Source organism: Columba livia, chromosome 25, assembly GCF_036013475.1.
Source record: "Columba livia isolate bColLiv1 breed racing homer chromosome 25, bColLiv1.pat.W.v2, whole genome shotgun sequence".
Taxonomy (NCBI): domain Eukaryota; kingdom Metazoa; phylum Chordata; class Aves; order Columbiformes; family Columbidae; genus Columba; species Columba livia.
In genome coordinates, this window is record NC_088626.1 from 4,288,250 (window position 1) to 4,309,906 (window position 21,657).

General features: G+C 45.4%; 1 protein-coding gene across 2 annotated transcripts in view; it reads left to right on the forward strand.

Annotated features, from left to right (window-relative positions):
• ANTXR1 (ANTXR cell adhesion molecule 1) overlaps positions 1-21,657 on the forward strand; it is a 101,393-nt gene that overhangs the window by 21,161 nt on the left and 58,575 nt on the right. For both annotated transcript variants that reach the window (XM_065040687.1, XM_005512414.3), the window contains exons 9-12: positions 4,960-5,020; positions 7,896-7,994; positions 19,420-19,489; positions 19,763-19,841. In XM_065040687.1, coding sequence (XP_064896759.1) covers positions 4,960-5,020; positions 7,896-7,994; positions 19,420-19,489; positions 19,763-19,841 — 309 coding nt within the window. The remainder of the gene's footprint in view (positions 1-4,959; positions 5,021-7,895; positions 7,995-19,419; positions 19,490-19,762; positions 19,842-21,657) is intronic.

Genomic DNA, 21,657 nt, shown 5'->3' on the forward strand with positions numbered 1-21,657 from the left:
GAACTGCTTCAGCTGACGGGTGCAAGATTTACCAGCCCTGGAAAGGAGGGTCACAAGGAAGTGTAATCATACAGAAATGAATCTGTGACGTGATCACTTGGAGTGGAGTGATTGCAGTAGGTTGGGTAGAAAGGATGTGTGTAAAAGGAATGGCAAGAAGGACATTAATGGCTCTGTAGAACAATGAGTGTGTAAATTCTTCTTCTAGCTGGAAAACACACTCCCTCATTCATTTTTTTCTTGTCCTTGCTAAGCACCCCTGTCTTGGACCAAACAAACAAAGCATTTGTGTTCACACAAAAGCATTTTCATGTTAAAAGAGCCAGGAGATTTGGAAGCTTCTTTCAATTCCTGTGTAAGAGCTGGTATAGCAAGGATGCTCAGCCACATGTAGAGAGGATCAGTTAGGCTACTACCTGCTGTCTGATGTAACAGGGCAAGGAAAGATGAAATGATGAGCCTGGCAGACATTAATGTTTGAAATCATTCTAGAGATGTGAAGAGCTGGGTTTGTTCTGGTCTGCGGTGATTTGGTGTGACTGAGGTGGTTGGACTCTCCCTGCCTCCCCTTGTCCTGAGGGGTTGATCTATTTCAACCTTCTGTGTGTGCAGAGGTGGTGGACTTAGAAGTCCCTCTGAAATTAAGAGGGAGCTGAGAGTGCTTGGAGCTTGAAGCTGGTCTCTACATCTGCTGAGCAAAGATGTTCAGGGTGGCGGGTCTGCAAATGTCTCTGTACACCTGCCCTTCTATTTTTGTGGGAGCCAGCAAGATTTGAGTTAGCAGCTGCAGGAAGATCTGCTGCATGCTCACAGAGAACTGTCTCCCACTAAATACCACCAAGCTATTCTGGTGTGTGCTGGAGTCTGCTTAAATGAGTTGAAAATATAGACCCACGCTGAAGTCGTGCTTAAAAACATGATCCCTAAAGTGGGAACTGAAGGTGTTCAATGCCCTGTGGTAATGATCATGCTTTCTACTTTTTTATTCCCCCAAATGCATACTTAACAAGACTTCAATATATTTTTTACTTAGCTCATGCAGATATTATTGGCCAGGAAACACTTAATAAATAAATTACTGCTTTGTAATTGGCAACAGACTTCGTTATTTAGTAATTCAGCAGAGCTCAAGAGCGAGTACCTAGCCTCAGGCTGCAGTTCATTCACACAGGCACCGATTAGGGCGTAAGCTTCTATTAAACCTCAGCATCCTGTTTGCTAATTAGAATTCCTGAATTTGGTGAAATATTTATAAGAAATATGCAGCTGCTGTGGTGGAGTGATCTGCCTGCATGCTTGTGGACCAGAACAACAAATGGAAGCATCCAGCAGCCACAGGATTTCACTGCCCTTCTTCCCTTTCCTTCTCGAAGGCCCAGGTGACCTGCAGGGCTGCTCCTGGCCTGACAGGAGGCTGAATTACTCACAGGTAGTTGCTAATTCAGTTCTGTGCTGAGAAAGATAACTGAGGCGAATAATAAGCCATGCTTCCACAAGCACGTGTTGCACTTTTTATTTGGCATGTCAAGAAATATTAACAAGAGACTCTCCCAGGAGCCTGTGTGAAGCTGGAGCATAATCGGAGCCCCACAGAATACCCCAAAAAACTGCTCTGGGAATCTGCGCTTGGTTATTAAGCCTGTGCTGCTACAGACAATGAGATGTTTCCTCACAACAGCAAGCATGTGCTTCAAGTACTTTTCTGCACGGATGCCAAGGCGAGCTGCCTTGAGGCCTGCAGGCAGTTACCAAGTAAACCAGCGCTGTCGGAGTTCTCCCTGCGAACATGAGGATGCGGACTCAGTTTGTCTGGGTATGGGGTGGTTTATAGGCGCTCAGCCGGGAGATTGCATCACCACTCTTGCATGTTATTTTGCTTTCCTGGAAAGCCAGCCTGCGGTGAACAGAGCGCACCTACAGCCACACAGGGCTGCGCGGTCCTCAGGAAGACAACAGACGACTTGCTGAAACCTCCTGTGATGAATACATTGCAGTCCACTTTGGGTCTATGTTTATAAAGAAGACAAAGGAATTCTTTAGCAATAGTGCTGCCTGATTTTTCACTTTAAGTTAGGGCGGATCAACCAATAGGAAACTTATTATTCTAAATCAAAATAAATTTTGGAGTTGGCACCATCAAAAGTCGTTCAAACCAGCTTTTTGTAGTCAGATAAATTGATTGGATTGGGCTGGAAGGCAGCTCTGCATCATGTAATTGAGATACCTGCTATTTCACCCCCCCAGCTGAGTTGGCTTACAGCATAAATGTTTGCAAATGACTGAACAGACCTCATGAATTTCAAACTTAATCATGTGAGGATTTCACATACTAACTTAACCTCGTTGCAAAGGCCTGCCGACAGCAGACTTAGGAGTGAATTACATTCCTTCAGACAACAAGAAAAAGACACAACAGTGCACACATTTCTCCACCCTACCTTGCTAACATCCCTCAACCCTCAGGCTAAAACAAAGAAAAACTATCCTTCCTATACTTGTGACCTGCTGTCATCCAAACAAAATGCATATGTTATTCTGGATTCACAGAATCCCAAAATGTCAGGGATTGGAAGGGACCTGGCAAGCTCATCCAGTGCAATCCCCCCATGGAGCAGGAACACCCAGATGAGGTTACACAGGAAGGTGTCCAGGCGGGTTGGAATGTCTGCACAGAAGGAGACTCCACAACCCCCCTGGGCAGCCTGGGCCAGGCTCTGCCACCCTCACCGAGAACAAGTTTCTTCTCATATTTAAGTGGAACCTCCTGTGTTCCAGTTTGAACCCATTGCCCCTTGTCCTGTCACTGGTTGTCACCGAGAAGAGCCTGGCTCCATCCTCCTGACACTCCCCCTTTAGATATCTGGAAACATGAATGAGTCCCCCCTCAGTCTCCTCCAAGCTCAAGAGCCCCAGCTCCCTCAGCCTTTCCTCACCCGGGAGATGCTCCACTCCCTTCAGCATCTTTGTTGCCCTGCGCTGGACTCTCTGCAGCAGTTCCCTGTCCTGCTGGAACTGAGGGGCCACAGCTGGACATTAAAGGAGACATTCAGTGAGGAGGAAAAATACTTGTGTCACAGGGGCACCCCAGAAGTCAATTGAGACAGGCAATAAGCTCCAAACCAATTTTATTCTAACCAGAACCGTTTAGCAGAAAACCAACTAGAAATGTGGTTTATCCACAATTATAGTAGTCGTTTATGGTAGTGGTCCAGAAACTTGTGTCAGCTGAGGCGTTTCATTGATCGAGGGCCCTGTCCATGAACCAAGGAGTGGGTGCATGACCATAGTGCTCCAGCAGCCTGGATGTTTCTGTGCTTGGGGGATGGTGGGACGGGGGGAGTTCATCTGCCACAATGTGCAGAAATATCAACTCTTAATTGTGTTCATTAGCCTTGGCAGTCACTTTGGGAGAAATACAATATCTTCAGAGAAGATACAATACAATACAATACAATATCTTCAGAGAAGCAGAACCTGGAATGAGTAAGGGGCGGGTAGTATGGGGCTGACAGGAAATGGATAAATGGGATAGCTCCAGATGGATGCTTTGGAAGAGTGTTCTTACAGTCTTTATTTTTTGTGTATTTTCTTTATTCTGCCTTTCACATTCTTGTAGTGCTTTTCAGTTGAGGTCTCAGCTGTTGACTTTCTCTCTTTTTCTTTCCACTTGACAGTTCCTGTATAACCTTGTTCCTGCAAATCTTCTTTCTCCTCACTTGCCAGGCTGCCAGCAGCTCAGACGGTCCTGGTTCCTTCAGCCCCTTGGTACTTTCCAGTCTCTACCAGCCGTGCTTCTGAGTAACTCCAACTTTCGTTTAAAAGTTTCAGAAAATAAAGCATGGCTCTCTCTGTACCTTTTGCGATTTTGAGGCAGAGAGCCATGATTATAGAAAAAAATACATTGTCTTTTTCGTACAGAATTTACTGTGTTGGTTGCCGTTCTTTCCTTACAGATGTTTCAATTTAAAGTTGGGAAAATAATTTTCATGTTGGATTTGAGTCATGATGCTTGGCTGACATTTACTTGCCTTTTGGAGCTGACCTAAATTTTGATGGGGAATAGCTTGTCTAGGGGCTGCTCAGCCCCATGCTGGACACCCACGGTCCTTGTCGCTGCTGCCATTGCCACAGGGGCTTACGGACACTGGCACAAGTTTGCTGACTGTGTGCAGTGAAGAATTTGAGTTGGTCCTCAGGGCAGGGAAAGGCTGCTGCATGGAAATAACAGCTCCAGCGATTTTAGCGCCGTATGGGAATAAGGAGTATCCAGCCCTAGCATGCTCCTCCTGCCTCGCAAGCTGCCTGCCAAGCCTCATGCCAAAGTGTTTCTGTTAATCGCTGTCTACACGTAAAGTGGTCAAAGGCATGCTGCTTAATTTAAGTTGGGTTTAAGTAAAGAACAGTTGTCTGGACAACTTGGTTACAAATCACGGTGCAGCTTTGGGGATGTGCTCAGGTGTGCTCTCATAGATCGGGTTAAGAACTTCAGAACTGCACGTGCTGAGACTTGAGAAGTGACTGTAGATACTCCTAGGATGCTTTAGTGCAAAACCAAACAGCTTGGCTTAAACTTGCGATGTTTTATTTGGAATTTTGGGCTCCAGAATAGTTTTGGAGAGGCACATGCAAAGAGAGGGCAGTGCCATTGCCTCACGGAGCCTTCAGAGCTCACCTCGGTTGTTCCAGGTCACAGGCCAAGTGATAACTTGTACCATGACAAAGATACTGGAGGGCGGCAGCAACTGTCACGTTCCTCCACAGCAACAGCTTGGTGTGGAAGCGCAATGACACCCGTGTGGCTGCTTTACAGTGGAAAGCGAGGATGGCAGAATTGTGACATGAATGCCAAGTGCAACACTGAGTAAAGCGTCTACCTGAGAACAAGTGTCACGCCTTCAGATTTGTGTTTCTATAGAAACGAGTCTGAGATACTTCATGACGTTTTTTTCTGTCTTTTAGATTTTGAAGAAATCCTGTATAGAAATTCTGGCAGCAGAGCCTTCCAGTATATGTGCAGGGGGTAAGTATGAATTGAGGCCCTGGTTGTTCATGATTCCTAAAACACACATTTCTCTCTATCTCTAATTGCTGGAGAGTATGAAAGGAACTAATTAACTGGAGCTAAAACTTTTGCTTTGTTGGTGAATTTCTTTTTCATCTCTCAGTCACTTGCACATTTCCCATTTCTGCCAAATGATATCAAATGGGATTGTTGAGGGAAGTGTTTCTTAAGAAACTAGCAAGCAAGTCAAATGAGAACACTTGGTTGTGAAGGCTTCTAGTGTTCTCTGAACATTTCTCAGGCATTTAGGGTTGATACAGTGACTGAGGACTAGAATTTAAATCCCATTCAGGTGACCTGTGTGAGTAGCACTGTCCCCTCTGTGTGCTTGTTCTAGTATGATTGTGCTATGGACACTGTGGCTTTAAAGTCCTGGCAAGCACTTCTGCATTCAGCAGAACCCAGACTTCTTTGAAGAAAGCTTGAGAACCATTTGAGCCTCTTCCATCTCCTTCCTGTGAATTCCTCACATTTTGTGAAGTGTATCCTACCTGTTTGTTGAATGTGTAGCAAGTCATTAAGTAGAGAGGTTGGGAGCAGAGCTGAGGTTTGTAGAGGATGAGTCCCTGCATCTTCCTCTTTCTTAAATAAGTAGTAAAAATAAGAAAGCAAATTATCATTACTTCTTTGTTTTCACTTCTAAAGTATGTGCTTTAACCATCCTTCCCGCGTCTTGTTGGAGCAACTGCCTGGTTACCTAAACATATCTGGGTACTCATATTTTCCTAGCAGATGCAAGACACCAGGCTGAATACCCACTAAGTACCAGGCATGAGTTTTGCATTCCATGCATGCCACTACAGTAGTTTTGGCTTTTGAAGCCAGGATGACGTATTTGACATGAATTATAGTACTCAGTCCTTTATTTCTCACTTTGACTGGCCATTTAAATAGTTCCCGTGTTAAAAAGGTTCCAAACCAGGGCTCTGTCTGCCTGAGCGTGGCAGGTGATTGTTGTTATGACAGTCTATATGTTCCATAAATGCTTGGTAAAGGAAATGAAACTGAAGATTTAGATCCACTTTATACCCTTAGTGATTTTTTTTAATATATTTACTTACACAAGTGATACAGAGTAATGCTTACGTAATGTCATAAGCCAGAAGATGACTTGAAACCATCTTTAATGCTTTCTAATACACTTGTCAGTTGCTTATCGCTCCCGTTCATTGTGTCAGAATGAGAATGGCGGGGGAATGTACAGCCGTGTCCAGCAGAGCCAGCTGAGAGGAAACGGAGAGGGTTTTATAGAAACCATTCCTGTTGGAGTTTGGCCAATGCTTTGCAAGAGGAGAAATGTTAACCTTGAAAAATGCCAGCAGTTATTTAGACACTCAGTTCATGGCCTCATCTCCAAGTTTGGGCAAATACTCCATTGCTCTCGACTGCAGGTAACTCCATCTCTTAGGACTTTGAGACTAAAGAAAGTGCCACTGAATGTGAACGTTATGTGCACTAGTGTCTTCTGAAATGACTTTTTGTAGGTGTAGCTCTGCTACCTTGTGTTCTCTTGTTGCTGTGCACATCCTTCAAGAGTGGTGGCAATTTTTGCTGCCTTTTTGGAAGGAGAGACTATGAGAGCCCCTCTCTAGCACTGTAGGCTGGTCCCAGGCACTTGAGTAATGAATTTCAGCAGCAACCAGTCACTCTGAAATGCCAGTTTCTTGATGATTTGGTTTTGCAGCAGTACAGACGTGCAGAGAGCAGAGTGTATCTGTTCATTTTCACTCTCAAGCAGAGACAGGATCCCCGTGGTTAATCTGACATCATTGATATGCTGTTCTTTGACTGTACATGAACTCTCGTTCCCCAGCAGTTGAGACTTCTGTGATTTCTCTTAAGTATTCATCAGCCCCCGTACTCCAGAACAGAGCTCTTCTCTCCTCTTCTTCCCAAATGCTCTTGGACAACACATAATGGGCCTGCGCGGCAGCCTCCCTGGCTCAATGTGGTGGGATGATTTGCAACTTGGCTGTAAGCGAGTGGGACCTGGAAGAGAGCCCAGATTCCAGAGCAAATCTGCTTTTTTTGACAAGTACAGTGTGCGAGCCCTTAAGGGAGATGAAAGAAGATGGAGACTGTAAAGTGCAAGAGGAAAACTTCAAATCTGCAAAAACTAGGTTCCTTGTTGCTCCTGGGAATTCTAAAACCAGAGCGGTGATTCTGATTCCTCCTGCTTGTCCTGGACGGTGAAACACTTTGCGTTCAAACCACGTTCACCAACAGAACATGAGTGGGATTATCTGAGTGCCTCTCCTCAATAGTAACAGGAATTACGGGGGCTGTTTCCTTTGCTGGAGTCCCCATGGCCAGCGCCAGAACTTTTCTGGGACTGTGGCCCTGTTTCAAAACCTGAATGTCTGCAAACAGTGCTGTCCTTGCGAGGCAGCCTTAATGGTGGCTGCAGGAAGCTGGTAAACCTTTCCCAGTACTTTTCAAGCTAACAGGGCCAAAACTCAAGGTAACTGGTACCATTTTGAAGCTACGTAGGCAAGTGGCACTTCAGCTTCTCTGGGTTGTCACTGGAAGGCCTTTCTTCACCCAAAACACTCTGCCATTTAAAATGGCAACCTAGGGAGGGGAAAGCTCAGTGTCCAGATCTGAAGCTTCATGTTTTCATTGCAGGTCAGTTAAAAACTATCGGTTGTATTTCCTGGTTCTAAAAACTCAAGTTGAAATAGGGTAGGGAGAGACTTTTAAAACTTAAAAATTGTTAAACTTCAAATTATAGCTCAAGAGATCTCAAGTGAAAACTTTTGACATATATGACTTACCTAAATGACTGTTCTTTGCCTCACTGTGTATCAATAATCCTCTATCTCTTTTGTTACAGAAACGTTTCAGGTTGTGGTGAGAGGAAATGGATTTCGACACGCCCGTAACGTTGACAGAGTGCTCTGCAGTTTCAGGATCAATGACACCGTTACTCTCAGTAAGCAGTTTTGATTTTGTTCTTTCTGAGTGCACTGGCAGACGTTTGGTTTCAAAACATTTTGGACCTTCAAATAACTTTGCTGTGAAGGTAATAATTATGGGATGAGGAGCTATTAAGTTTGCAGAATGGTGTGAAGCTGAGGGAAAAGCAGCCTCAGCACGTGGCTCCAGGAAGGGCTGAGCCAGGCAGGTTAAGCTTGGATCTAAGGGGAAGTGTAATGACGTGTACTAGGCAGAGCTGCCCTGAATGTAAAAAATGTTGTGAACCTAAATGAAATCTTATCTAGTTTGTTTTGGTTTCTTTACTGCACAAGCTTTTGCTGTAGGTGACAAGGTTGGAAGAGACATGGCCCTTTGGGGTTTTACAGACAGTACTCAAGGGTTTGTAAAAGTGGCCCCAGTTTGGGCATGTCTAAGACATAGGTGAGAGGAGGAGGCTGCAAATAAGCTTAATTTGAATGGACCCTGCCAAGCAGTGAAGTTTAAGAGATGGTTATGATCTCTCTGAAACTCAGCATGCATCCTTGGGCTCCAGTAAAAGCTTAATCATCTGTTCCAGTTGAGCAATAGGCCTCTTGCAAAGAGATTCTTGTTTTAGAGGAAAATTGCTGGTGGTATTGTATGCTGTGACTCTGACAAGTATGTGGACAGATAAGCTTGAGCAATGGAGGGGACAAAATACAGACAGCAAGTAGCTTGTCTGTAAACAGCATCTCTATTTATCTTGCTGGGTTCAGCATGTAGGGGGATCAGGTGTGTTTGTCTCCTCCCCTGTATTATGTGGTACTTAGCAGGTCTGGTCATGCATCTTAGATAATCAGTGGTGTTGGAAGCTGCCTTGGAGCAGTGACTGAGGCATTGCTGGGCTCCTGTGGGTGCAGCTTGGAAAGATGTTTCCCCTACAGAGTTCACCAAGCCGAAGAACTGAAGTAAGAAGCAAATTAGAGCCTGAGTGTCTGGTCTTTTTGTGAATTGTACTGAGTGCTATTTAGCTGGAAGAACTAGTGATCCTCTTGTCCTCATTTGTCATGCCGGCAAACCCACACAGGAAACCCGATAGCATAACTCACAGCAAATACCACCAGTGACAGTAGAATTCATCTTTTCTAATATGGAATCTATTCAGAAGCTGCCTGATGTTTTGGTGGTGGCTTTGGCCCTTCTGAGTATAAAATAAACGCATAAATTAGTTTCTTACATGTGGAAATCTAATGGCTCAGTGTTGGACTTGCCCATGGTTTGAGCATCTATGTAATTTGCTCTTTGGAGCAGGAGAACAGTTTGCTGAAGCTGTTTGCCCTGTGAGGAATGCCAGTGAGCATTCAGGGTATAAGACAGCTAGCGTATAGAATTTGTCCTGCGTGGTTTGTGTACTGTTACACTGGCCTCCTCTGTAGGAGGCAGGTTCTGGAATTGCCAGCTCTTGTGTAAGTAAGTAGAGAGCTTGGCTGGCTCTGCCTCATGTTTGCTTGATTCAGATGTTGTGTGTGTTGACATGAAGAGCAGAAGCTGGAGGGCCACATCGGGAGGGCTGAAGGATCTGGGAAGGAGAAGGATCTGAGTAAATGCGCTGGGATGGGGAGAGCATGGTGAATTATCTGCTTTGGAGGCACCTCCATGTGGCCCAGAGATAAGCGCTGGAGATGTGTGAACAACTGAGAGGTGGCTTTCAAAAAAGAACAGAAGAGGCAACCACAGATTCATGCTTTTCCTTTTAAGCTCCATAAACTCAGACCCAAACCTGACATGTGGCCAGAAATCCTTCAGCCTGCATCATGGCTGCGTTTAGGTTTTAAACCATGCTTGGTTTCTCCCCAGAGTTCAGATCCAAAGTTTTGTTTGGATCATGTGTGTTACAAAGTCTCTCGTAGTTCTCTAGAGCTGGGCAGGAAACTTTCCCTTCTCTCACCACCTGGAGGGTTCCAGTGGAAATGAAATTGTTGTTTAAATATTTAGAAGTTTTCTTTTCATCAAAAGTCTGAAACTGTGTGGTGCAAACTCAAAAACCTTTGGGTTTGGTTGCTGGAAGCTGAGTTTGTAGCATTCTTAGTTTGCATGCCTGCTGTCCTTTTTTCAATTAAAATGTGAATATCCCTTATCAAACATAATTAGGGTGAAAATTCCCACTGCTTACAGTTGGAGAGAACTGTTAGTGGAGGAATTTTCAAGCAGTTCTGTTTTATGCTAAGAAATGCATGGACTTGTATAATGGAAGTTATAGGAGTTACAAGATCACCACTCAGCATGACGGAAGCCTGAAGGTTGCAAGATTTAGCAGTGCCCACGTCACGCTGCTGTAGCTTGGCCTGGCCTTGGTGTAAGTCCTGAACATCCCTCAAAGCCGATATCCCTTTGACTTGTGCTGTTGATCTCTAAAGCAAGACTCATTGGGTCAATGTGTGCAGCATTGCAGTCTTAGCACCATCAGGAGCCAGATTTGCAACCTGTGTGGGAGGGGATAAGAGCTGGGTTTTGTCTTTCCTTAGTGGAAGGGCATCATTACTCTGTTCCGCAAATACCTTTCCATTTCTCCTTCTATAAATTGCTTTCAAGAGCTGCAGAACAAAGGTCTTTGAGTGTGAGGTCTTGATCCGGAGGCCTGAAAAACTTGGGCTTAGTTTGAGTTTTTTCTTGGAAGTGTTAAAATCGATCTGTATCTTGAAGAGAAAAAGCATTGGAAGCTGTGTATGAAATGAGGAAACTCTACTGCCCTGGTTCATGGATGGGGGAACTGAAGGTACCTGCTCCAAGTGGGCTGATTGCAGACAAGCACATGGTGTCCTTACACCCAGCCTAGTGCTCTTCCTACTGGTTTCTGGGGCCTCTTCAGAAGGTGGATATTTGGTACAGGTCTCCTTTCTCCATCGCCCAGTCTTCATTAATTTCTGCCTCCATATCCATCCAGCAATTGTCCTTCTTGTGTCCCCTTTGCCTTGTGAGTCTGGGACTCTGAGCCTGAATGGAAGGTGAAAGTACCTCCTGTTACTCCAGCTTTGTGAGGTAGGGAAGCGATATTAATGCTCTTCTTCTTTTCTCTCCTATGTAAAATCTTTTCAGCACTTGATTTGCTGTTCCACTTTTTCCTGCAGAGAAGACTATTTGCTCCCTTCATGTCATGACCTTGAACGTTCCCTCTGTTACCTGAGGCTGTTTGCTGTGACCTGCTGTTGCATCCCAGTTACTTCTCGGAGCAGGTTCCTCAGGGCTGGCTGGCGCTGGAGCGAGACATTCGTTCCTGGAAACATCCTCATGTCTTCACAGCGCTAAGAATGTCATAGCTCAGCTTTCCACTATTCAGTGTGTCCTGTCTGCCGAGACACAAAAACATCCAGTGTTGCCAATGGGAGGAACTTTTTGTAAGTGTTACCTCACTCCCAAACACTGTGACCTGGTGTTGGTGGGGTGAGGAGGAAGACTCCTTCCTCTCTTTTTGTGTGCTGATTGCTTGTCTAGCTGAGTAATTTATTATGGTGTCTGTCATGATTTTGTAGTAGCTTTCAGGAAAGATCAGCTGAGCTTAGCTCAACCTGTGGGCTTTGTTCTCGTTTGAAGATGTCTTCCTGTGTCCACAAAATGGCTGTGGAAAATGAGGATAAGGGCCAAAAATGTTCCCCGCTCTCTGACCTGACACATGCGGCGTGTCCTGAATCGATGCATAGGTGAAAAGTGAGCTCATTCTCCTTGGCGTTGCACCACGGCTTCTCCGTTCATTTTGCACAGCCCTAGATAGTTTGATGGCGTGACCTGGAAGCAGGAGTCCTCCAACCCTGCGTTCAAGCTGTTCCCGGATTGAGGGAGCTCAACAGTTGCTCGTCAATGTTACAACATCAAACCCAGCTCTCCCCTGGTGGGAACTGGCACAGCTCTGTTAAATGTGAGTTGCTCTATGTGAGAATGTGTCTCAGTGTCTCTCTTTACTGGAGCCCACAGCTCCAGCCTGTGTTTTCCGTACACCTTTGTGGCGCTTGGTTGCAAACAGCTTAATGTGAGTTAACCAAATGAGACTTTTATGGAAACCTTATGGAGATTGATAGCTCAGCTGTTTTTGTTTGCTTGAAAACTCTCAGCCTCTGATTGTATCAGGAAGGGAGGTATTTTCAAAGATAACACTAAGCCAACAGTTCCTGAAACCTTAAATTATCCCAGATGAGATGTAGAGCAGCACAGCTAGGACTTGCTGAGGTTAGGAGCATGAGCTAATAGATTTTCATTAGGTTTCTTGGCAGAGAAAAGTGGCAGGTGAAGGGAGCATCGGCTCATAATGTTCATAACTATGGGCTAAAAAAAAGGAACATCTGTAAAAACCATGAAGAATATTTGGCTGAGCAGAACTGTAATCAGATGCGTGTTCAGCGTGTTCAGGGTGTTTTCTGCCAGCAGCAGGACCTGGGAGAATTGATTTCAGACTGTACAGTGTTAAAAGTGATTATCCAGTGCAGTGACTTACGACTGCTTTGCGGTGCTAAAATGTCTTTGTCTGCCCAGATGGTGCAGGAACCAGCAAAGATAGTTCTGGGCATAGAGGAGAGCTCTGTCCTATGCAATTTAAAACGGAATAGAGAGATGAAAGCTTGGTGAGGAAACAGCATGCACCACAGCGGAGGTGTGGCTTGATCCTTTCCTTCTAGTGAATGCTCTGGAGGCCTGGCCAAAGCTGATCCATCACACCAACTAGTCTGATTATGTTTTTCATCACCAAGTACCAGACCCAAGGGAAAAAGAGGCTGAGACAGTGAGAGCAGGACTGTGCCCACTATCAGCAGAGAGTGAGCTGTACAGGGAGCTGGATCCCAAAACTGCCCAACAAGTGCCTTCTAAAAATCATCTTCTGTTGCTAAACCCTAGCAGGTTGCTCCATGTCTTTCCTGGCAGCACAATACTTTTTTTGTGATATCTTCTTTACTTTTGCACAGCCTGGTCAGTCTTAGCACAGGAATGTTTTACTTTGCAGTTCCACTCTCTAATCCCCAATGTCCCCACTTGATCATGTCACTTTAACCCTCCACTGAATCTTTTTCTGTCATTTTCTCGTAGTAGCTTTTCCCTCCTTCTGCTGTGGTGTTAGAGAATGTCCATCACTGTGTACAAACTCCATCAGGTGTTTTTAGGAGTGTGACCTTTCTGAAGGATACAACCTATGCCTCAAATTTTTCCGAGGTGAAAACATACACCAAGGTGAGTTTGGTGTCCTGTTTTGAAGGGTGGCCCAAGTCATCGCTTGATAAAGAATATGAAAGCAGACAAAATGATCAAAATGCTTCCCTCAGATGCTCTCCTAGCCTCCAAGAAATTGCAGTGTAGGCACTTCTAAACCAGGATTCCTGTGCATTTACCTCCAGCAGACTTCTCTGCGGTTGTCCAGGAAAGAACAAGCACAGAGCAGTCAGGAAACTCGGTCTGAGTGAGGAGGAGAATCTCTGCGTGTTGTGAGTGCTTTCCCAAGCTCGCTTATTTATGCTGCGTGGCGACCGAGATGGTCTCTTGCTGTGTCATTAGTATATTGGTGCAAATAAGCAGGCCAGAGCTCATGGTAACCGCTCTGAGGTTGGAGTGGAGCTCTTGCAGGACTGGACCAGGACTCAAGCCTGGGAGTGAGCCTGTTGGACTGGGAGTGAGCCTGTTGGACTGGGAGTGAGCCTGTTGGACTGGGAGTGAGGCTATTGGACTGGGAGTGAGCCTGTTGGACTGGGAATGAGCCCATTATACTGGAGTGAGCCTGTTGGACTGGGAGTGAGCCTGTTGGACTGGGAGTGAGCCTGTGGGACTGAGTATCAGGCCGTTGTACTGGGAGTGAGGCCGTTGTACTGGGAGTGAGCCTGTTGTACTGGGTGTGAGCCTGTTGGACTGGGACTAAGCCTGTTGTACTGGGACTAAGCCTGTTGTACTGGGTGTGAGGCTGTTGTACTGGGTGTGAGCCCGTTGGGCTGCGAGTGAGCCTGTTGTACTGGGTGTGAGCCCGTTGGACTGGGACTAAGCCTGTTGTACTGGGACTAAGCCTGTTGTACTGGGTGTGAGGCTGTTGTACTGGGTGTGAACCCGTTGGGCTGGGAGTGAGCCCGTTGGGCTGGGAGTGAGCCCGTTGGGCTGGTAGTGAGGCTGTTGGGCTGGGAGTGAGGCTGTTGTATGGGGAGTGAGCCTGTTGGACTGGGAGTGAGCCTGTTGGACTGCACCATGAGCTGCTCTCCTGAGCTGCCAGTTGTGAGCATGAGCAAATTACTAGCGTGCTGCTTTGCCAAGTTCTCTTAGCAGTCCCAAAGCTATGTGTGCTTGTTGAACAGAGCTGTGTGCACAGCAGATGAACCCATCAGAGAAAAAGCGATTTCTTCCAGATCCCTTCTCCCCATCTAGAGATTGTTATGAATGTGATGTCATTGTTCTGTGCTTATCTGCCTCTTCCCCCATCCCCTAACTCTGAATGGCTTTGGCATTCAAAGCTCATGCATCCCTACACAAAGCAGAGCGATTATAGCATGATCTCAATGTGGTTTTCATTACAGCATTAACAAAACATTTCTAATTTATGGGTATTTCTCATAAGCAGTTTATCTAGCTCGGAGTGTCTTTCTGCATGCCTGTCTCCCCACAAAATGGGCTTAAAATACAAACTTTGCTTGCAGAGTTGTTGCAAGGAGTGGCATAAGAGGAGGAGTCAGCCAGGATGAGCAGAGGTTGTGCTTTTTTGTGCAGTGCAGAGAATTATGGAGGTATTTTATCTCATCTTAGGTGACAAAGGGACAATGGAAATGCTCAGAGCTCCCTGGTCTCACGTGGGCTGAGGTTCAGAGGAGAACAGACACCTTAACACGGATGTTCCTGAGGAGTCTTCTGTGACAACAGCCAGACTTCACACCCCCGGTGTGGCTGGACTAGTCTTATAGACCAGAATCTTCTCTCCTGCAGAAACAGAAGACTGGGTCAGAGCATTTTCTGAGATGTGCTCTAATTGAAGGCAAATCCTAAATACAAAGATAGCAGAAGGAAATTGTTAGTCCAATATACGGGAAGTTTGGCAAATAGCTTTTACAACCTTTTCTGGACTAAAATATTGCTGATATTGCAAGCCCAGCAATCAGCACTTGTAATATTGCAGTTGCAATTTGAAAACGTGCTTTCTTAAATCCTTTCGTAAAGGATGTTTGCAGTCAGTTTTCAGTATGCCAGTTAATTCTTAGATGAACCATTAACCAGAGAAAACACTGTTCATTTTAGCTTGGGTATGTGGCTAAAAGAAAGTACTATGGTCTGTCTCAGTCGCCTTCTTTGGGCTTTTGTAACTCTCTTTTATTGAGATTTGCTCTTCTTTGTTAAAACATCATTCATATATTGAGGCTTTTATTATTGTGGTTGGGAGGTACTCCAAGTCCTGGCTTGCCAAAAGGTTACACCCTGCTGATGGCAAAAGAAACTATTCATTAATGCTGGGAATAATAGATTTTACAGGCTGCAGATAGTTGTTAAAAGGTGTAGGAATGCTCAGTAGTGAATTACAGGAATTTGAGCAGTAGAAAATGCCTCGTTGAAAGGGCATCGACAGAAAACAGAGATGTTTGCTCCTTCTCCTTTCCTGCACACTGCTTTGAATGGCTGATGCCTCAGGCCTGGCTAGTTTGGGTTGCCCACGTGTGCAGTGTTTTTCAGACAGCGAGAACCTCGTTTTGCTTGATGCAGTGACTAGAGGTGCACAGGTAAGGAGGAGATTGTGCCCATTGCTGGTGGGGCATTGCAGTATTTATTGAAGATGTCCAAGCTCTACCCTTGATTGGTGTCTGAGATGCAATCGGGGCCTGAGCATCCTTTCTATAAAACTGACCAAGGAGGCAAAGCGATTCCTTCATGGTTCCCCAGCCCGCAGGACAGAAATCACTTCCTGGGCAGCAAATTCAGCGACATCGAGTCTGGCGCTCCACCCCCTGCCTTCCACTACTATTGTCAGCTGAGAGGAGTCCAAACCACAAAATCCAGATTTTGGCACAAGATGTAGAGTTAGGGAATATTCAGGCCCATCTCTTACTGCACAGGAATACAGCAAGTTTTTTGTGTAGCAGAGGAGCAAAGCGATGTCCTTCCGCACGCATCCTGCAGATACAGATGCGATAGCGGATGAGAAGTGTTGTTTTGTTTGGTTTCCCTATGTAAGTTTTCCAGGAAGAAGTCAGATGGCCAGAATTATGCAAACTAAATGGATCTTCTTTTGTTTAGAGCAAAGGAAAATAGTCACTCATTTTTGTGGTGAAACACAAACATTCTCCAAACAAAATAATCTCTCCCTGTAGGCAGCCTGGCCAGCCATCAGTCCCCTCCTGGGACGCCGGGTCTGATAAAGCTTCTAGAGAGGCATAGACTTGACTGCAAGTTGGGAGGAGGAAGGGAGAGAAAGAGACACAAAAAGCTAATGAGATCTAAGTAAAAATGCCTTGCAAAATCAAGCCAGCTTTTGTTTTAGTGGAGAATTCTTTGGCTTTTGCTACCAGTGTTAGCAAAGGAGAAAACAAGCCGTTGGTCTTCATTCTCTTGGCACGTGTCATGAATTTATGGGAGGTAATGATATCTTCAATAATCAGGGTGAGAACAGGACCATAGGGCCAGATTCACCACCGCTGTGTATCTGCCTTGCTGTGCAGAGTGGGCAATGCCACTGGTTTGATTGGGTAACTCCACTGCAAAACTGACGCCTGTGTATGATGAAAGCTCATAATAAATCCAGTGCCTGTGCTGCAGGCGATGGGAAGTGAGGGATGCGCGCTGTATCCCTGCATTGCATACTTTAAATGCCTGTTGTCTGTCTGCCTCTTAATGAGGACATAATCTGGGTAGCGTGGGGATAGCGGAGGAATACTCTGTGCTAAAAGCATCTGCTCCTAATGATCAGCGCAGTGGAGACGTTTGTATGTGTTCTTGCACTGAGGCTGTGGAAAAACAGCGATAATCCGGTGCTTTCCAGGCAAAGAGCAGGAGCAGGGTCCAGGGGGATGGCAGAACCGTGCAGGCTGCTCTCAGCAGGTGAACCACCATGTGGAAGCAAAACCTGAGCGTGAAAACCATATGGCTGTATAAAATGTCTCACATGCAGCTGCCTGCTTGTGTCAAATAGTCCTTAACAAAATAACTGCTGTGCATAACCCCAAAATTCAAGTGTCTATATGTAGGCGTGGAATCTGCTGGAAACATAAGGAAAACGTCAGTGAAGGCTACAAATTTCACTACAATATAATTTTTTTAACCGAGTGTAAAAAATAAACATTTGCTAACCCCCCTGAGGAAATAATCTTTTATATTGCTGCCAAAGGAAAGAAATACATGGGTATGAAATAGGGATCAAAATGTGTGATAGGAATTACTAGAGCAGTATTTGGTGGCAGCCCCTCCTGTAGGGATGTGTGGGGAAGAATGCTCGACTTGGTGAGTCCTGCTTCTGCGTGATGGGACCAGCTCTTGCAGTCTGTATCTCTTGTGCCTGCAGTAAAACGTGCTGCATGACGCTGCTTCAGAGACAACCCAGCTGAGCTGAGCGCTGGGAACGGGCCCAGGATCAATCGTGCACTAGTGCTCTTGCCCTCATCGTTATTAGACACCATCTATGTGAACAGGTTTCTCTCAGCAGCCAAGTGAAGAACGAACAAGGCCCACAGCTGATGCACAAATGGCTTTAGAGAAGGCTGCCACATTATTTGGTTACTGTCTCTTCATGTTTTTTCCTCTTTCCACTGGCACCTTAAATGGAATCGTAACTTGCACAACTTTCCTCAAAAACAAAAGACCAGACAGAATAGCTCAGCTCTTTGTCAGGTTGCTAAACAATTTGGTTAAACTTTTATCCTTGCTCCTTTCCCTTCCCTGTTGTTGTCAGTGATGCGCTGAACACCGAATTGGGTTTGGTCGTGGGGGGAGCTCCAGGGGTCACTTCTATGAGAAGCTGCTAGAACTCTGAATGAACTCTGTCCACACCAACCAGCCCATCCCAGGAAGCAGAGCCCTTGTCTCACAAACCGATGCTGGAGAGGAAGAAGAGGCACGAAAGCCAAGAGGCCTCTGCAAATGGCAGGACGGCAAAAGGATGAACTAATGAAAGTCCCGAACAGAACTCCCCTGGCTCGAGCAAAGAGAGCAAATAAAGCAAGGAAAAAACCAGAAGATCCCGACTCTCCTTAAATAATTAGCATGTGCTAATGGGCTGGAACACTCCCATTGCTCGGTCTGGGTGTCAGTCAAACTCTGCCTTATCTATCCCCCTTCCTCAATGCCTCACACCTGTGGGCAGAGCTCAGAACATCCTTGGCTCTCAGACCAGAGCAATTAGAAACATTAACTGTCCCGGGGTGTTACCTCTTGTTCTCAAACTAAATTCAAACGACTGTGCTCGCTATGCAAAGGAAAGGTTTCTAACTGCATGCACAAAATTAACTCATTTTTCAGTCAAACCAGCACATATGTGTACCATGGGAATTGATTAAGTGCACTCTGCAGCTGTGAAGAGACTTTAGATGGTCAGAGACCTGCGGTTTGCTGTCTGTATTTCAAATAGCAAAGCAAGGTGGTGATGGATTGTATTCCTGTTTCACATGGCCCTGTAGAACAAAGGGCTCTTGCACCCTGCAGTATGTAGAGATAAGATTCAGGATCTGGATTGAGGATGAGATTTGAAACCTGCAGGTCTGAGAGGAAAATTGTAAGAAATCTGTCAGTAGAGACGCTTAAGAAACAAACACACACAACAAAAAAACCCTGGAAAATGTTATAAAGCTGGTAATATTGGCTAACAGCTCTCAGTTCAGGTTTATAAGCATCTCCACAGAAGGGCCTAGAGATGGTTCTAAGTAGAGCTGGTAGAAAGCTTTCTGATGCAGTGACGTGTTTCTGGAAAATGCTGATTCAGCAGAATCAACCCCTTTGCGGGAATGTGGAGTTTCCAGTCCTGAAAACCAAAAACCACCCAGCCTGTCTGCCCGGTTCTCTGCCAGCCCGCCTGACCTCTGCCCAGCTGGCAAAGGGGCTTGGAGGTTCCTGGGGATCTCCATCTCTCTGGTCACTAGAGAGCTGCTGTAAAACTCTGATTTAAGTGTACAGCAGATTACAATTACCTGATGTTCCTGTTCCCCAGGCAGTTGCCTCTTGGTAACATTTCTCACTCTGCTTTTAAAACCATAGTGAACTTAGGTTGGAAGATATCATGTATCATATATTCCATAACAAATGAGTTTCTTAACCCAGGAATTTCCACTTGTCTGTGATCTGTCGCAACTCCATTTGGTCTCCTGTGTAGAGTGGCTGTGATCATTTACTCAGACCCTTCAAAAAGCTTTGTATTTTCAGTTTTATCCCTCACAACCTTGTTTATGTATCGAGAGCAAGGAAAAACTCTCAGTTTGGTCTTTAGGGCATCTGTTTCTGATCAAGCAATAAAGCCCGGTATTTCTTTTTTCCAGATGAGAAGCCTTTTGTAGTGGAAGATACCTACTTACTCTGCCCAGCACCTGTGCTACGAGAAGTTGGCATGTATGTTTTATTCTACGTACTCAAATTTTTACTTTGCCTGAGGGAAAATGAGTCTATGTTGTCTCACTATATTCTGTTGTTGCACACATCTAATTCTGGCGTTATCTCTTGTGCTTGTTGGGTTAATTGGCACTTGAAGAGCATGGGGGAAAGAGCAGTAGCAGGTGAATTAACCTGTACAAAAGGCTTTTCTGTGCATCAGGAGCCAGAGGATATTATTGAGCAGAGAACTGGACTAGCTGGCCTGACTTGGTTCTTGTGGTTTTTTTGCAGGGAAGCAGCTCTCCAAGTCAGTATGAACGATGGTCTGAGTTTCATCTCCAGCTCCGTCATCATCTCCAGCACACACTGTGTAAGTTTGGATTCATGTGCCTAAAATTACTTAACAACAGATGGTTGTTACACCAGTATTATGGCTTCCGAGTTGAGTAAGCCTGGTGTGTGAAGGACCTGTCTCCCTCTTTCAGAGGTGAGCTTGTGAGTGTGGTAATAAGACATTTTGTGCATCACATGTGCCATAATGTGGCAGACCCCGTATCCGCTGTAGGATGCAGATCAGACCAGGACTAACAGCCAGTGGTCTGGTGGTGTCTATGCCCGCTTGACCATTGCACGCTGACCAAGAAGCAGGTCTGCTGGCTTCGTTAGCGACTCGGTTTCCTCTACAGCAATGGTGCTGCTGATTGTGAAAGCATATGGCAGTTGTGCTCACACCCTTTGGCTGGAAACCAGTATGGTTGCCAAAAACAAATGTGAGATTCTCCACTGAAGCAGCTGGCTTAGAGCTGGCACCCTTCACTGCCAGGAGAGAACTGCTGGTGGAATCAGGCAAAGAGCAATGAAACCATTTATATTTCAAGGTATTGGTGAAGATGCTGCTTCTGCTAAGTCATGGTTGTTGGGAATAGAGCATGAAATGGCTTGTGCTAAAGGATCACAGAATGTTAGGGATTGGAAGGGACCTGGAAAGCTCATCCAGTGCAATCCCCCCATGGAGCAGGAACACCCAGATGAGGTTACACAGGAAGGTGTCCAGGCGGGTTGGAATGTCTGCACAGAAGGAGACTCCACAACCCCCCTGGGCAGCCTGGGCCAGGCTCTGCCACCCTCACCGGGAACAAGTTTCTTCTCATATTGAAGTGGAACCTTTTGTGTTCCAGTTTGTACCCATTACCCCTTGTCCTATCAGTGGTTGTCACCGAGAAGAACCTGGCTCCATCCTCCTGACATGTGGAAGAACTCGCTTTGAGTTCTGAGCAAGTCCTTCATGCTTCAGCATATTCAGATTTATTCATCTGTGAGAAGATCCATCTTCTCTACAGGGAATGGTTGAGGCACTGCTTTCCTTTTCCCCTGTACTGACTCACACTGTTTTGGGGAAGCCAGAGAGGTCTCACCAGAAACTCTTGAAAATCTGTCCATGGGCGGCTTTTCTCCCTGTTGGTTAAAGGTACACGGTAAGTGAAAGCCTGATCTGTACAACATTGGATTACCAGCAGTCTTCTGTGGTCCAGGAAGGCTGATGCACAAGAAGAGTCTTTCGTGTCACTCGGTCTTGATACTTGTTCAACAAGGACAAGGTTGTATGGAGAGACAGTTTCCAGCGCTTACATGAGGGGTTAGATTCGAAAACTTACAAAGGCTTCCTTATGCCTTAAAATAAGGGAATTTATTTTATTGTTTTTTTGGTTCAAGTTCTCTTTGCTCACTGGCAAAAATGTATTTGTATGTTGTCAGCAAATTACAGGAATAGTTTTTTCCTGTGTTTTGTTCATACGAGGCAAGACCTGGGAAAGAATTCTTATTCCTTCCCAATATGCTTTCTTCCAGACAGAATTATTATTTCTAGGCTATAGGAGATGAAATACCTGTTCATTTTCTATTGTTTTGATAGCTGTCAGGAAACTTTCTAAAATACTGGTGCTTCACAGCAGCAGCTACTACTCTGATGGCTCCAGACTGGGCAACTGGATCTGATTGCAGCTGAGCAGCCAGAATTCAGCTCTGGATCCTACACCCAAACCCACGTGCAGCGACATTCAGTGGTTGCTTTGAAAATTATATTGCAGGCTTTGCTAATTGAGGAAATTTCCTCTGGCTAAACAGGCGTTTTGTCTTTGTACTAGTGTTTATATTTTTCCAGTTCTTTTTAAAGACAAAACCGTTTT